The following is a 14748-nucleotide window of genomic DNA, read 5'->3' as shown; positions in this document are numbered from 1 at the left end:
GTGTGGGGGGGTGGGTGTTAGGTTTCCACAGATGAGTTTGGGGGGGGGGGGAGACATTCAGTCTATTGCGATGACCCAGAGCCAATATCTCATCTCCCTGAAGACGCACCAAGGTGAGAGCAGCTAAAAGGAAAGGAAGCCGTGGCGTAGAGACCCCAGAGACGGAGCCCTTGCTGCAGCAGGAGGGGAGCCAGAGGGGCCCGCTGCTGAGAGCCCTCTGGCAGATGTCCCGCTCCACCTTCCTCCTGGCGACCTTCAGCATTGTCATCTGTGATGTCTTCAGGTTCTCTATCCCCAAGCTCCTCAGGTGGGTCCAGGCCTTGGGGATCTCACTGAGGCCGGCGGTCCCTTCCTTAATGGTGTCCTTCCGGAGCCAGGGTGAGGGGGTGGGGGGCATCAGCTCTCCTTCTGCCTTTGCCTAGTCCCCCAGAGCTCAGAGCCCTGGAGGGTGGGTGGAAAGGATACTGAGGAAGGGAAAAATAAATAAATAAATAAATAAATGAGAAAGCGACAAACCTCAGGGAGAGAAAATGAATGAACTCTAACCTGGCTGAATTGGTTAGCTTTTGCCGTGTAACAAAACAGCCCCAGAGCGAGAGGCTTACAACCGCTTCTTGGGGTCATGATAACGTGGGCCAACAATTTGGGCTGGGCTCCGCTGGGCAGTTCTTCGTTCCTCAGTTGGGCTCACTCAGGTGCCCGCGGTCAGCTGGGAGGCTGGCTGGGGACTGGCTGGTCTCAGCTGGTCTCAGCTGGGACAGCTGGTCTCAGCCCCACGTCATCTTTCACGCCCCACACTGTCTGCTCTGGCAGGGCTCGAAGACACAGAACGAAAGCTGCATTTTCTCTTGACCCCTTAGGCTTGGGGCTGGCACAGTCTCACTCCCACTGTGTTTTCTGGGCCGAAGCTGCTTGTGTGGCCGGCCCAGATTCAGGGACTGGCGTACTTGTTTGCTGGAGCTGCTGCAGCAAAGGGCTATAGGCTGGGCGGCTTAGGCAACACACGTTTATCTTCTCAGAACTCCAGAGGCTGGAAGTCCAAAATCAAGACTGATTTTATCCGAGGCCTCTCTCTTGGTTTGCTGTGTCCTCACGTGGCTTTTCCTTTGTGTGTGCATGCTGAATGTATCTCCTTGTGCGTGCAGATTTGCTTTTAGAATGACACCAGTGGGATTGGACTACGGTCCCACCCTAACGGCCTTATTTTAACTAAATCAGCTCCCGAAAGGCCAGAGCTCCAAATACAGGTGCATTTGAAAGTACCAGGGATTAGGACTTAGCATAGGTATTTTGTAGGGGCACAATTCAGCCATGACAGGTGGAGATAAAACGCTCACCTCTTGGTCAGAGGAACAGCAGTCATGTTGAAAATGAGTGCAGATGGTGGGAGGAATCACTGCAGCCGTTTTGGCAAAAATATCTACCACGCTGTCTGATTCTCCACACCTTGCCAGGCTCGGGCAAAGGCAACAGCCACACATGCCTTCTCTCACCACTTGTACCCTCCCTCTCTCAAAAGCCTTTTTCTGGAGTTTATGGGCAATCCCACGACTCCCGCCTGGAAGGGGTATCTCCTCGCGGTGCTGATGTTCCTCTCTGCCTCCCTGCAATCGCTGTTGGAGCAGCACTTCATGTACAGGATCAAGGTGCTGCAGATGAGGCTGCGAACGGCCATCATGGGCCTGGTGTACAGAAAGGTGAGCCCTGGGGGAGAGGGGTGGGACTTTCCCATCCCCCCTGCTTTGTCCCGATTTCTATATAAATGTTCTAGCCAAGAAGGGTCACATGATATCATGTGTGCCTGAAAATGCACTCATTCATTACTTTACTTATTTGTGGTCACTCTCACTACACTCTCACCTCCTTGGTTATTTCCCTAAGACCTTGAGTGATCTGACCCTGGGACTTCTCCAACTCTATCACATCACACACCTTCTCTCTTGCTCAACCTACTCCAGCCACAAACATACCAGGCAACCTCCCACCTCAGGGCCTTTGCATTTGCTGTTCCTACTACCTGGACACCCTTTGCATTTCTTTTCATCTACCTACCTTCCCCTCGTCCCCCCATGAGGAGAAGGGGCTAATCTTGGGGCTGTGCAGAAACCAGACAGAGGTGGGCTGTCAGCTATGTTACCAGGCAACACTGCTTATGGTAAAAATGACTCCCGACCCATTGGTAAATTCACTAGGGCTGAAAATTCTGTCAGTGGAGTACAAATACCTGGCGGGGAGCCATAGCTTTGGGCTTCTCTTGGTGCAGTGACTCGTATCCCCTCGGGAGCCCTGAAAGTGAAGTTCATGAGACTACCCGCCATAGATATTGGCTCCTGTGGGGTCTGGAGCACCTGAGCCAGGGCGCGCCAGTCCCCATGAGTCTCCTCTTGCACCTGCGCTGTTCCCCGGGGAAGAAGCGGTGCAGGGAGAACAGCTCCTGGATGGCTGCATGGACGGCTCCCCAGACTGCCTGGCCGCTGGGTTTCAGATCCATGTCTCCCCACCAAGCGCACATGAGCTCAAGCTTGGTGTGGCCCGGGTGGTCTTGAGTCCACCTGCTGAGCTGAGGCTGAAAGGAAGACAGGGTGAGGCCACTGCTCATCTCCGGAGAGGTCAGACCCCGGCTCTTCCTGCCGGCCTGCCTCCACATTAACCACATTAACCGTGTCTTCTTATTTTCCGCATCCAGTGGTTTGATATCCGGGGCGTTGGCAACCTTGGAGGGACTCCTCCCCGGCCCAGGGCTAGCCCATTCCTAGAGGTAGTAAATGACTCATTGGGCGCATGCTTTTCGCGTGCCAACCAACCCATCCAGAGCTCACCCTCCCAACTGCCCCCTTCATGGGGCTCTCAACACTCTGGGCTGCCACACACCTGCCCTCATCACCCCAGGGCCAGGTACTGGACCATGAGGGACAGCTCCTGAGCCCCAGAGCCCATCACGATTATTCAGAAGAGCCAATCCTGCTTCCCCTGCCTGGCCCTTCCTTCCTGTGAAAATCACAAAAAAGGCCCTGGCCCACAGTCTACCTTGCTAATAGGTAACAATCATAGTAATTATTATTACTGAATAATATTACTAATATTACTGAATAATATTTTAAAACATTTCTTCCTAACACTCCTCATAATTGTCATTAAAGAATGAGCTATGGGGCACCTGGATGGCTCTGTCGGTTAAGCGTCCGACTCCTGATTTTGGCTAAGGTCGTGATCTCAGGGTCCTGGGATCAAGCCCCTTGTCAATCCCCACTGAGTGTGGAGTCTGCTTCTCCCAATCCCTCTGCTCCTTGCCCGCTCATGCACGCATGCTCACTTTGCTCTGTCTCTCTCTAAAATAAATAAATAAATCTTTGGGGGGGGGGAAGAAGAATGAACTATGTAAGTCTTTAATTTCCCTTTCCAGCTCAAACTCTGCTCCTGGGAGAGCAAGCTGCCAGCCTCTGTCATTCACAGCTATATTCTTAGTACTCAGTTCACTGTGAAGCCCAAAATGAAGTTTTGGGGTTTTGGGGGAGATTTTCTACTCATTCTGGGCTCACTCCTTCACCCCCTTACTTCTTCCCTCACACACTCAGCAGAGAGGATTGCAAATAGAACCTAGAATTTAACAGGCTGGATGGGGTCCACTGTGACCCCAGGGCCGGGGCACATCTGGGGCTGCCAGAGAACCAGGTTAGGGTGTGAGGGGCACAATAAATGCCCACAGGGTTAGTCTGCCATCCTGTCTAGCTCGTGTCTGGCCTTGGCCATATCCCAGATTCCAAGCTTAGCCTAGCCTTTAATAAGCCCTCCAACTTTGGGCAAGTTGGTCAACTTCTCTGTGCCTCAGCTTCCTGGCTGTAAAATGCAATGAGTCATTCTGCATTTCATTGATTCTCATCTCACTTTTTTAACCCTTCTGAAATCAAGACGTGTCTTGTGTGTTTTAAGTTAATTGCATTGGTTTTTTTTTTTGTTCCATTAGTGATACAAAAATAGAGCATTTTATCCATGGCATTGCAGATGGAATGAAATACGACAGTCCCTGCTCTGTCTGTCTGTGGGATGTGCTCCAGCCCAGAAAACAGTTACACTGCTCACGTAGCACAGGGCCTGGGACGCAGGGAGCACTCAGCAAAGGACTACCACTATCGTCATAAACCCCAGGGTTTGACGTGTTATGCTACTGACTTATCCCTGCAGGGCTCTAGGGATCTCAGAGCCTTTCCGTTTTTGTCATCTCTGAATTGTCACGACGGCCCCTGGGAGGGCGGCTCTGGAGGTTTACTGGCCCATTTGACAGATGAGTGCACAGAGACCTACCTGTGCCAGCAAAGGCAGACAAGCTTCGACTCAGGCCTGCCAGACTGCGGTGCCCCTGCTCCGTCTGTGCGGTGGGCCCCCCTGCCATCCCCCACTGCACTCGTCCTGTCCTTCCCTCAGACTGAGGTCTCGATCCTCCCACCCTGCCCAGGTCCTGGTCCTGTCCAGCGCTTCCAGAAAGACCAGTGCCGTGGGTGACGTGGTCAACCTGGTGTCCGTGGATGTACAGCGACTGGTGGAGAGTACCATGTACCTTAACGGGCTGTGGATGACAATCATCTGGATGACTGCCTGCTTTGTCTACCTCTGGCAGGTATGCCGTAGTTCAGAGACCCTGGGGCGGGGGTACCAATGGCATATTGGTGGTGAGCGTGGAATACTCCCCAATACCATTCAGTGGCATTAGGTCACTGTACATCATGGTCACTCTACATCCCCTCCTACTGTCCCGACCCCGTGGGGCACAGGGCCAGGACCCCGTCTGACTTGCTACCTTGTGTCCAAGGCCCGGCATGCAGTAGGCACACCTTCAAACAGTTCCTGACCTGGAGTACATAAATATTAGATGGGAGGGGTGCCCGGCTGGCTTAGTCAGTTGAGCGTCCAGCTCTTGGTTTTGGCTCAGGTCAGGATCTCACAGATCACAGGTTGTGAGATCGAGCCCCAGGTCAGGCTCCCCACTGAGCAGCGAGCCTGAGTGAAGATTCTCTCTCTCTGCTCCTTCCCCCTCTTGAACATGCTCTCACTCTCTCTCCTCTCTCTCTCCAAATAAATAAATAAATCTTTAAAAATAAACAAATAAATGTTAGATGTTATTATCAGGAAGAGAGAGGGCAAGGAAGGACACTCAGGAAAATGCAGAGTGTACGATTGGGCAGACCCCCTGACTCAAGCAAATCTGCAAAAGTCTCACCCATCGCTTCCCTGGCCTTTTGGCAGATGGTCCCCTGACATTAGAGGGTCACCCTGAAATCTGGCTAACGGGGGAGTGGTGGACATCAAAGTTGCCACAGTTAGCATTTGTAGTATGTTTTCCAAGTGATACTATTTTTGCCAGAGAAAGCTTCACCTTCTCTTCACCTTTCTTGGATTATTTTCCCAACCCTGGCTGGGGGCTTTTTGTCTTCTGGGCACTTCTCCACTTGGCCACTAGGTGGCACAATTGTTGCATAAATGAAACTGGCTTGGTCGGTTGTCAAGGAGATTACGGAACTGGTGTCCTTACAGACACAGAAGGGAAACTGAGGGCCTTGGTCTGAAGAGGAGTGGGGTTTGTCTAGAAACTGGGTGCAGATGACCTCGGGTGGAATTTCAAACAGTCACAACCCCCTAGAAATCACTTACCTCATCCGCACCCCATTTTCCAGATAGAGAAACCAAACCCAAGAGGGAACATAACTGTCCCAAAGTCACAAAGCTGGGGGGGGGGGGGGAGGGCTGCCAGACAAAATACACGACGTCCAGTTAAATACAAATTTCAGAGAAACTGAATAATTTCTTAGTATAAGTATATCCCAAATATAACACGGGACATACTTACACTAAAAAGACATTCGTTATTTCATTTGAAATACAAATTTAACTAGGCATCCTATGTTTTGTTTTGTTTTTTGCTAAATCTGGCAATCTTGTGAGGGGTAAAACGAAGACTAAGATAATAATTGACTGTATGACACGGGCACTTACTATATGTGATGGGCAACGATTGCCCTTTCACAGACGAGGACGCGGCAGCTTAGGGAGGGTAAGTAACTTGCCCAAGGCCACACCAGTAAGTGCCAGGGCCAGGATTTGAACTCAGACCCTGATTCCCGAGATCCGACTTCACCGTTCTGGCCAGGCATGCACCCTTGCACTGTCCTGTCTCGAAGCATGACCTACTCGAATATGCCTCCAGCAGCACTGGGGGAGGGGCACTGTTCCCCTCCATGACAGAGGAGGACTCCATCCTCAGCAGGCGTCCGGTGGCTGCTCGCCTCAGCTTCCCTGGCGTCCCTTGCCTTAGGACACAAGTCTGACCAAATCCCTTGGGATCGTCAGCTGGGCCCCTGGGGATGTCCTGTGGCATCCCACCCTCTGTCTCCAGCTTCTAGGACCCTCTGCCCTCACTGCCATCGCTGTCTTCATGAGCCTACTCCCTCTGAATTTCTTCATCACCAAGAAGAGGAAACAGCATCAGGTGTGACATTTGGGAGAGGGGACACGCTGGGCGGGCAGTGGGAAGGGGAAGCCAGCAGGTCATGGGACTGGCATTGGCGCAGGTGCAGGGAGTGAGGAGGGGAGGGGGGACATGGTGGTGTGAGCCTTTCCCGTCACTCAGACCTCCGCCTTCCACCCAGTACCCCCATCTCGGTGGATGGCAGCTGCACCCCTCGAGCCTTCAGGGCACAAGCCAGTCATGGGTCAGCTTTCAAATGCATCTTTTTTTCTCACATGCCATCTGTCAGCAGATGCATCCAGAATGTTGCCCCTGCCTCACGCTCCCTGGGGCTCTGCTTCTGTCCTCATCCCTACCTGGGCCTCTTCACACACCCCTCTCAGCTCAGAACCATGATGGCTCCCATCGCCTTCAGAGTCCAAGCCAAAATCCTGTGGTGGCCAGTAGGCCAGCTGTGATCTGGCCTCACCTCCTGGCCCTCTGCCCTGGCTCACTCCACTGCCCCGACCCTCAAGCTCCACTCAGGGCCTTTGTGCCCCTGGCTCCCTCTGCCTGGAACGCCCTCCTCCAAGACGTCCCTGTTTCCCCCACCCCAAGCCCTCACGGGCCCCCAGTTACCATAGCAACGTGTCCTTCCCTTAGCACTCAGCTGCTCATCCACTTGGCCTGTGATGTCTGATTCCAGAGCACTTGTCATTTTGTACCTTGCTCTTCCATTTGCTGTCTCTCTTTCTTAAGACTGGAACCCTCGCACCAGGAGGAAATATGCACTGATGTGATCTCAGCTTCTAGAATGATACGTGGCACTTAGAAGGAGGGAGGGAGGGTAGAAGGAGGGAGGGAGGGAAGGAGGAGGGAGATCGGTCTCACACTGTTTCTGCAGCCTCCTGTCTGGCCTCCTCTAAGACATTCTCCACACCTGCCCCTCCTTGGTGAAACACAGGGAAACAGCCTGAACTCCTCCGCCTGACTTCCAAGTCCCAATATGGTCCAGGCCACCTCCCCCTCCCCTACACCACACTGCCTGTCCTCTGGGTCATGCTGTCCCCTCCATCTTCCCCTGTCCACCTCATCCACCCATTCTTTGTGCACTCAGCATGCACAAAGCACCTCCTCCTCATAGCTCACATGTCACTCTCACCTCCAGGAAGCCTTCCAGATGGCACCACACCCAGGCTGGTTCAGGGCTCCGACTCTTCCACCCCTTCCCTGGTCTTGGGGAGCTTCCCTCTGTGATGGCACATCATCTGTCACCCACGATGAGGGCAGAAGCACGGGGACAGAAGGGAGGAGACACCTGCAGTGGTTCAGGGGCAAGATGACAGTGATTTGGGCCAGGATGGTGGGGACAACGATGCTGAGAGGCAGACAGCTTGGGGCCAGGCATGGGGGAAGAATCAACAGCATTTGCTGAAGGTGGGGTGTGATGGTTTTGCAGAAGGAGAATTCTTGAAGTTTCCCTCACCTCTGCCCTCCTCTTCCCTCCGGTCCTAGGAAGAGCACATGAGGCAGAAGGATTCTCGGGCACGGCTCACCAGCTGCATCATCAGGAATATGAAGACAGTCAAGTCCCATGGCTGGGAAGGAGCCTTTCTAGAAAGAATCCTGAGCATCCGAGGCCAGGAGCTGGGCGCCTTGAGGACCTCCAACCTCCTCTTTTCTGTGTCTCTGGTGTCCTTCCAAGTGTCCACGTTTCTGGTGAGCTCACCTGGTCTCTCAGCAGAGCATAGACTAAAAGAGGAAGTGCTTAGGGGGATGAGGTAGGTGGGGCCCCCTACCCTCCAAGATCCTGGAGCTCCTCTTTGCAGACCACCCCATCCATCAAAATGTACCTCTCCTGGATCCTTCTCTCTGCCAGGGATCCTTGCTTTGTGCTGAGTTAGCTAACCAATTAGACCATTCCCCTGAAGGTGGCAGTGGCTAATAAGGTCCGTCATTCTCCTGTAGAAGGTTCCAGGAATCTGGAACTGTTGCTGCTTCTGGCACGAGGATGAGGCAACAGGGGCAGGAAGCTGCAGGGGGAGAACCCCACGTCCACATTAACGCCAGCTGACCCACGGCCGCAGCGGCCCCGCATGGGGCACAGTGCCTGCCCTGTCCTCCAGTTCATTCCACAGATTGCCACCTGATCTGCTTCCTAAAGCACAGCTCTGACTCCGCTCATGCTGTTGCCGACAAACTGCAATGACTCACTGCCACATAAATAAATAAATGACCCAGACTCCTCCTAAGATATTCAAGGCTGGTGGCAGGTGGGCCTTAACCAGTATTTCCAGAAGGATTAGAACCCCCCACCCCCGGGGGGGGGGTGCATCTGGTAACACTCAGAACCACCAGTACCATCACTCAGAACCGTGAGAGCTCCCCAGGCAGGATCACTGAGTCACCATCGCACCAAGTGACCATCGTGTCATCACCAAGTGACACCTAGAACCGAAACATCACCAACACCTAGAACTGACATCACCCAGTGACACCCAGAACCACAGACGCCACCAATGCCCAGGGCCCTCCCTTCGAGTGCTGCGGATACCTGCAACTCCAGGGTCATCTCCAAGGCCTTCTAGGACCACAGGTCCCACCCATGTCTAGAACCTCCCACATGCTACCAAGATCAAACGGCATGATGTCCCCAGATGCCTGGAACCCACAGCTGCTGGTCCTAGAACAGGGGCTGCACACGCAGCTCCCTTCACCAAGACACTTGTATTTTTTAAGAAACACTTGCACAGCTGCATGAAGTAGGAGTGAGGCCAGGGGGACTGGCAGACTTTGGGGTGAGGGGCAGATGGAGGAGACCATTCCAACATGGTGGGCTTGGCCACACAGGCCCTCGGAGATGTCCCGCTTGCTCGGGTTCCTGGGCCAGGCCCCCAGCTCACTGTTACCCCCGGTGTGTCCCCGCAGGCTGCACTGGTTCTGTTTGCTGTCCATACGCTGGTGGCCGAGGAGAACGCCATGGACGCTGAGAAAGCCTTTGTGACCCTCACGGTCCTCACCATCCTCAGAAAGGCTCAGGTTTTCCTGCCCTTGTCCATCAATTCCGTGGTCCAGGTGAGGCAGCGGGGTGGGGAGGCCCTGTGGGGGGAGCCTTGCAGGGGTGTAGCGGGAAGGCCCGACGCCATGCCGCCCCACACTGCCTACACTGGAGGAGGCCGGACAGGGGAGGGAGGAAGAGGCAGGGAGACAGAGCAGGGAAGCAGGGAGGGGCAGAGGATACAGCGTCATGCCAGGCCACCCATTCCCTTTTCACAGCAAGCATTTTTATGTGGATTCTCTTCCCTTGCTGTCTCTACTCACACTGCGCTGTGATGGCGATGAGAGCAAGTGGTCTCGCTGACGCGTCCCTATCTAAACGGCCGCCCTAGGTGGACGAAGTTTGGAATCATTTCTGATAATGGTCTGATGACTCCCTTGGAAAAGCTGCCATCCTCCTCCTGGGTTTCATCTGCAGGATGGCAGCCCGATTGTCCTTATTATGCTAATTAGGGGAGAGGAGCTGGGAGGTCACTGTCACCATCGTGTCCCCACCTCCATGCGCACCATTTCCTGTGACCCCGAAAGCTTTGTGCTAATGCCTTGCAAATGCATCAGGCTTGGGCCACCAGAAGCTTTTCCACATCCTGAGGCATCAGACACCCAGAGCCTGAGTTCCTTTTTTGCTCTTCAGGCATCAGTGACCTGGGGCTTTGGTCTCCGCAGGCCCGGGTGTCCTTTGACCGTCTGGCCACCTTCCTCTGCCTGGAAGAAGTAGACCCTGGGGCTGTGGACTCAAGTCCCTCCAGATGCTGTGAGTGCAGAGTTCAGCTGGAGGGGTGCGGGAGGGATGGCGGGACCAGCAGCACCCCTGCAGCCCCCCCCCCCCGACCAAATGCCAGGGTCCTAGCTGGGGGGCTGCTGGCGCCAGGATGGCACATGCGGATGAGGCCGTCAGCCACGTACTGTGGAAACAGACACAGTGATGCTGCTTTCTCCCCATGATTCAGCAGCAACTCGTGAGCACCTACTGTGTGCCACTCTGGGCAGATGGCCGCAAACCCTCTAACCGACCAGGCCCTTGCCCTCATGCAGAAAGGCCAGGCACATAAGCATGGCCATGTGTTCCTCAAGCTAGAAAACAGACTGAGAGAGGGCATGGCCCTGTTGCGCGATGAGACTCACCAAACGCGGCTTGGCTGGCTTTCCCCTTTCTGCCCGCAGCTGCTGGGGAGACGTGCATCAGCATCCACGACGGCACCTTTGCTTGGTCCCGGGACAGCACGCCCTGTCTGCACAGGTACAGCACAGCCTCCCTGGTAACTACCTTCCCGTCAGCAGGAGGGAGATGCCAGAGGTTCCAGCAGCTTCCAACAGCCGGGCGCTGAAGGGTGGGTTAATCTGAGCTGGGGCTGGCGGGTAAATTGGTAGGACCAGCCCCGGGCAGAGAGTTTTGGGGAAGCGAGACTCCTGGAAATAGAAGAACAGGGAGTATGAGCCTCCCCGGTCAGGGAGGAGACACCTCCCCGCTCCCCAGACTGGCCAAGATGACACCGAGAGGGGCCTGGCCAAGAGGAACCCCACGGCCCAGCCTTACCTGCCATATCTGCTTCTTTGCCTTCTGTGTCGGTCCCCGGGTTCATTGTCACCTCCAGCCCCCAACCTTGGCTGGGTCTCTGTGACAGAAAACCCCAGCCCAACCCCGACACTCTGCAAGAAGGGAAAGAAAATACACTGGGCAGTGTTTATGTCGATTGTCAGTCACTCATTCTGTAATCTTTATTAAACGCTTGCTGTGTGCCAGCCGCTGCTGGAGGCCCAAGGGACAGAGTGAAGGAGACAAACACAGGCACTCTTCCCTTGGGGCTGACCTACCTTCTGATGGGAGCACACAAATGAGAAATCAGGGTAAGGGAGTGATGTCGAGGGAGAGGTGTGATAGTAAGGTCATGATAAAGGGAAGGAATGAGTCTTGCAGCTGTCTGGGAGAAGAGCTTTGTAGGCGGTGGAAACAGTAAGTACAAAGGTCCTGAGGCAGGAGTGTGCCTAGATCAAGTTTCCTCTGTCTCAGCACTGTTTATACTTAGGGCTGGAGATTTCTTTGTTGTAGGGACTGTCCTGTGCTTTGTAGGATATTTAGCAGAACCTCCAGCATCTACCCACTAGCTTTTAGCAGCAAACCCCACCAGGTGTGACAAATGACACTTGAGGGGGGGCATAATCCCTCCAGCTTGAGAACCACTGGCCTACGGTCTTTGAGAAACGGGAGGTCAGTGTGGCTGAGGAAGAGCAGCTAAGGGACAGAGCAGTAAGAGGTTGGACATCCTTCATGAATTGCTGGGACTTTACCTTTTCTCCTGAGTGAAACGGGGAGCAGAGGGCTTGAGCCAAAGGAGCCTCATGATCTGCCTTGGGTTTTAACGGGTCCCTCTGGCCACAGGGTGGAGGATGGGCTACGGCACACGGGCAGGGGCAGAGGGCAAGTGGTGACCAGCCTAGTGCAGTAACCTAGACAAGAGCAAGGCCGGTAAACCGCCCTGCCGCAGCAGTGTGTGCGTGTGTGTGTGTGTACATACGTGTATGCAGGTGTTCATAGGTGCAGGTGCGTGTACACATACAGGTGTGAGCATATGTGTGCATGTGTTAGAACAGATGTGCTTGTGTGTTTGTGCAGATGTGCGTGTGCACACGTGTCCGTGCTCGCGTTTGCACATGTGTGGTATGTGTGGTGTGCATGGTGTGTGCTTGCCTGACTTTGTGTGGGAGGCTGCGTGCGTGTATGTGTGTGCTGTAGTGTGTGTGTGCTTGTGTGAGTGCACGTGTGTGCATGCATATGCATGTGCATGGGGAAGGATGGCTGCTTGAGTCGCCAGACAGGGACCGGGAGAGGGAAGGACCTCTGGATGAGTCTCCAGCGGAAATGCTGGCTCCGTCTGGGGTTGCCCAGTCCTGTGCAGACTCAGACTGGGCCCTACCCAGGAACATGTTTCCCCTCCTGTGTTGCCAGGATCAACCTCACTGTGCCCCAGGGTCATCTGCTGGCTGTTGTCGGTGCCGTGGGGGCAGGGAAGTCCTCCCTGCTGTCTGCCCTCCTCGGGGAGCTGTCAAAGGTGGAGGGATCGGTGAGGATCAAGGTGAGGCTGCCCCCTTGCCTGTCTACTAGAATGTCCCCCATTATAAAAGCCCTCTGGCTCCTCCCCATGCCCCCCACTCCTGCCCCCTTCCTCCCTGCCCCTCCCCACTTCTCCACCTTCTCCGAAATCGCTCCTACCTCCATCCCTATCAGCCTCTTAATGGCCAAATGAGTTTGCATTGTAGGGTTCCGTGGCTTACGTGCCCCAGGAGGCCTGGGTCCAGAACACGTCCGTGGTAGAGAATGTGTGCTTCAGGCAGAAGCTGGACCCGCTGTGGCTGGAGAGGGTTCTGGAGGCCTGCGCCCTGTGGCCAGACGTGAGCAGCTTCCCTGCAGGGGTCCACACCAAAATTGGGGAGCAGGTGAGGGTCTTGGGGACTTCTTGGCACAGAGAGGCATCAGAGCTCCGGACCATTTGCCTCCCTGACCTGTGGGGCCATGTGGAGGGAGGGACAAAGAGGAGACCAGGGAGCAGGGAAATGGGGCAGACAGAGGGCCTCGCTCAGGGCTGAACACATAGGAAGAGCTCAATCAATAGTGACTAATGAGCGAATGATTGCAAATAGAGACAAAAGCAGAGGTGTGGTAGGGATTGGTGGAAAGGGGTTTTCAGCAACAGGGAGTCAGGAGACCTGGGCTCCCGTCCTGCCCTGCCCTGCTTTTCTGGGTGACATTGGTCAAATAGCTTCCCCTCTCTGGGCCTCATCAAAGGGTCTGGGGCAGAAAAGTCCAATAGACAGGATATAAGCATCTGGAGTTACAGATTGGGGAGGGGTTAGCAAACTATGACCCCCCAAGTCAAATCCAGTCCACTGTGTGTTTTTGTGCATGAAGTTTTTTTGGGACACGGCCACACCCAGTCATTTACCCAGGGTCCATGGCTGCTTTGCATGACAGGGGCAGAGATGAGCATTTGTCATGGAGACTAGGGCTTAAATAGTTACTGTCTGGCCCCCTACAGAAAAAGTTTGCCCTGCCCAGGATTAGGGGATTAGGGAGGGGAGAGTGAAAAGGTAGGAGCAACTATTAAGGGAATGAGTGGGTTTCCTGGCTAGAAGAGGAGAGGGCCCAGGAGAGGGTCTGGAGGAGCCCGTGTGCAGCTAAGGAGTGTCCAGGGAGGAGGACGGGGAGGGTATTTCAGAAGGAAGGAAGGTTCCTTCACCTCTGTCCTGCTGTCACATCCTAAACCAAACCAATGCTCCCCCAGGAACTGCCCACCCCCATCCCCAGTGACCAGAGCTCCATCCTTCCAGAGCTCAGATCCCAAACCTTGGTGTCATCCTTGATTTTCCTCTTTTCCCTACACCCATACATCTGATCATCAGCAAATCCTGCTGAGTCCACCTTCAGGGGAGACCCAGAGTGTCCTGGTATCGTTCACCATCAATCTTCCCTACATGGCTGCCCTGCTTGTTTCTGTCTTCACTCCAGGTACGCTAATCCGGATGCAGCAGCTAAAGGGATTCTGTTCAAATATAGGGCACACCACATCCTTCCTCTGCTTGGAATCTTCCCAAGGTCATCCCACCTCCCTCAGAGTCAAAGCCAAAGTCCTGACAGTCGGTAACAAGGCTTCTCAAGGTCTGGCCCCACTTATCTGACCCCATCTCCTATCATTGCTCCCCCTTTCCTGTTTCACCCCAGCCACATGGATCTCCATGCTGTTCATGAAACACCCAAAGCACGTTTCCTACCTCAGGGCCTTTGCACCTGCTCTTCTCTCTGCTTGTAAAGCTCTTTCCCAGGGGTCCACATGGCTCATCCCTCACTTCTTTCAGGTCTCAACTCAAATGTCCCCTTAGTGGAGAGGCCTTACCTGACCACCACCTTACCCAGCACAGCAACCCTCCTCATGCTGGTTCAGCATACACACTAATTCTACTTTCTTAGTCTTCATAGCACATAACACCTTCCCGCAGGTGATATATTTCACTTGTTTGTTATTGATGATGTGTCTCCCACCCCACCCTCATTACAGTATAAGATGCATGAGAGCAGGGACTGGGTCTTGTTCATTGCTGTATCCCCAGAGCCTAGTACACTGGGTGTATAGTAGCCATGTGGAAAATGTGAGTGGAATGAACAAACGAATGAATGAATGAAAAAAAGAAAGAAAGAAAGAAAGAAAGAAAGAAAGAAAGAAAGAAAGAAAGAAAGAAAGAAATAGAAAGAAAGAGAA

General features: G+C 54.0%; 1 protein-coding gene and 1 long non-coding RNA gene across 3 annotated transcripts in view; one reads left to right on the top strand and one right to left on the bottom strand.

The window, feature by feature from the left end:
• The window catches only part of ABCC6 (ATP binding cassette subfamily C member 6), a 47976-nt gene that overhangs the window by 15033 nt on the left and 18195 nt on the right, over positions 1-14748 (top strand). For both annotated transcript variants that reach the window (XM_026520257.4, XM_057315453.1), the window contains exons 8-17: positions 104-307; positions 1520-1697; positions 4454-4615; positions 6389-6481; positions 7955-8158; positions 9368-9514; positions 10163-10250; positions 10661-10736; positions 12444-12570; positions 12755-12931. In XM_026520257.4, coding sequence (XP_026376042.2) covers positions 104-307; positions 1520-1697; positions 4454-4615; positions 6389-6481; positions 7955-8158; positions 9368-9514; positions 10163-10250; positions 10661-10736; positions 12444-12570; positions 12755-12931 — 1456 coding nt within the window. The remainder of the gene's footprint in view (positions 1-103; positions 308-1519; positions 1698-4453; positions 4616-6388; positions 6482-7954; positions 8159-9367; positions 9515-10162; positions 10251-10660; positions 10737-12443; positions 12571-12754; positions 12932-14748) is intronic.
• LOC123002182 (uncharacterized) lies at positions 7041-9881 on the bottom strand. Its single transcript, XR_008960484.1, has 4 exons — positions 8293-9881; positions 7926-8191; positions 7602-7757; positions 7041-7248 (listed from the first exon to the last, which is right to left on the bottom strand). It is a non-coding gene; the product is annotated as an uncharacterized LOC123002182 (long non-coding RNA).

The sequence above is a fragment of the Ursus arctos genome, unplaced genomic scaffold, assembly GCF_023065955.2.
Source record: "Ursus arctos isolate Adak ecotype North America unplaced genomic scaffold, UrsArc2.0 scaffold_2, whole genome shotgun sequence".
Classification (NCBI taxonomy): domain Eukaryota; kingdom Metazoa; phylum Chordata; class Mammalia; order Carnivora; family Ursidae; genus Ursus; species Ursus arctos.
Note: the sequence above shows the minus strand (reverse complement) of the source record. Positions and strands in the feature narration are given on the sequence as shown.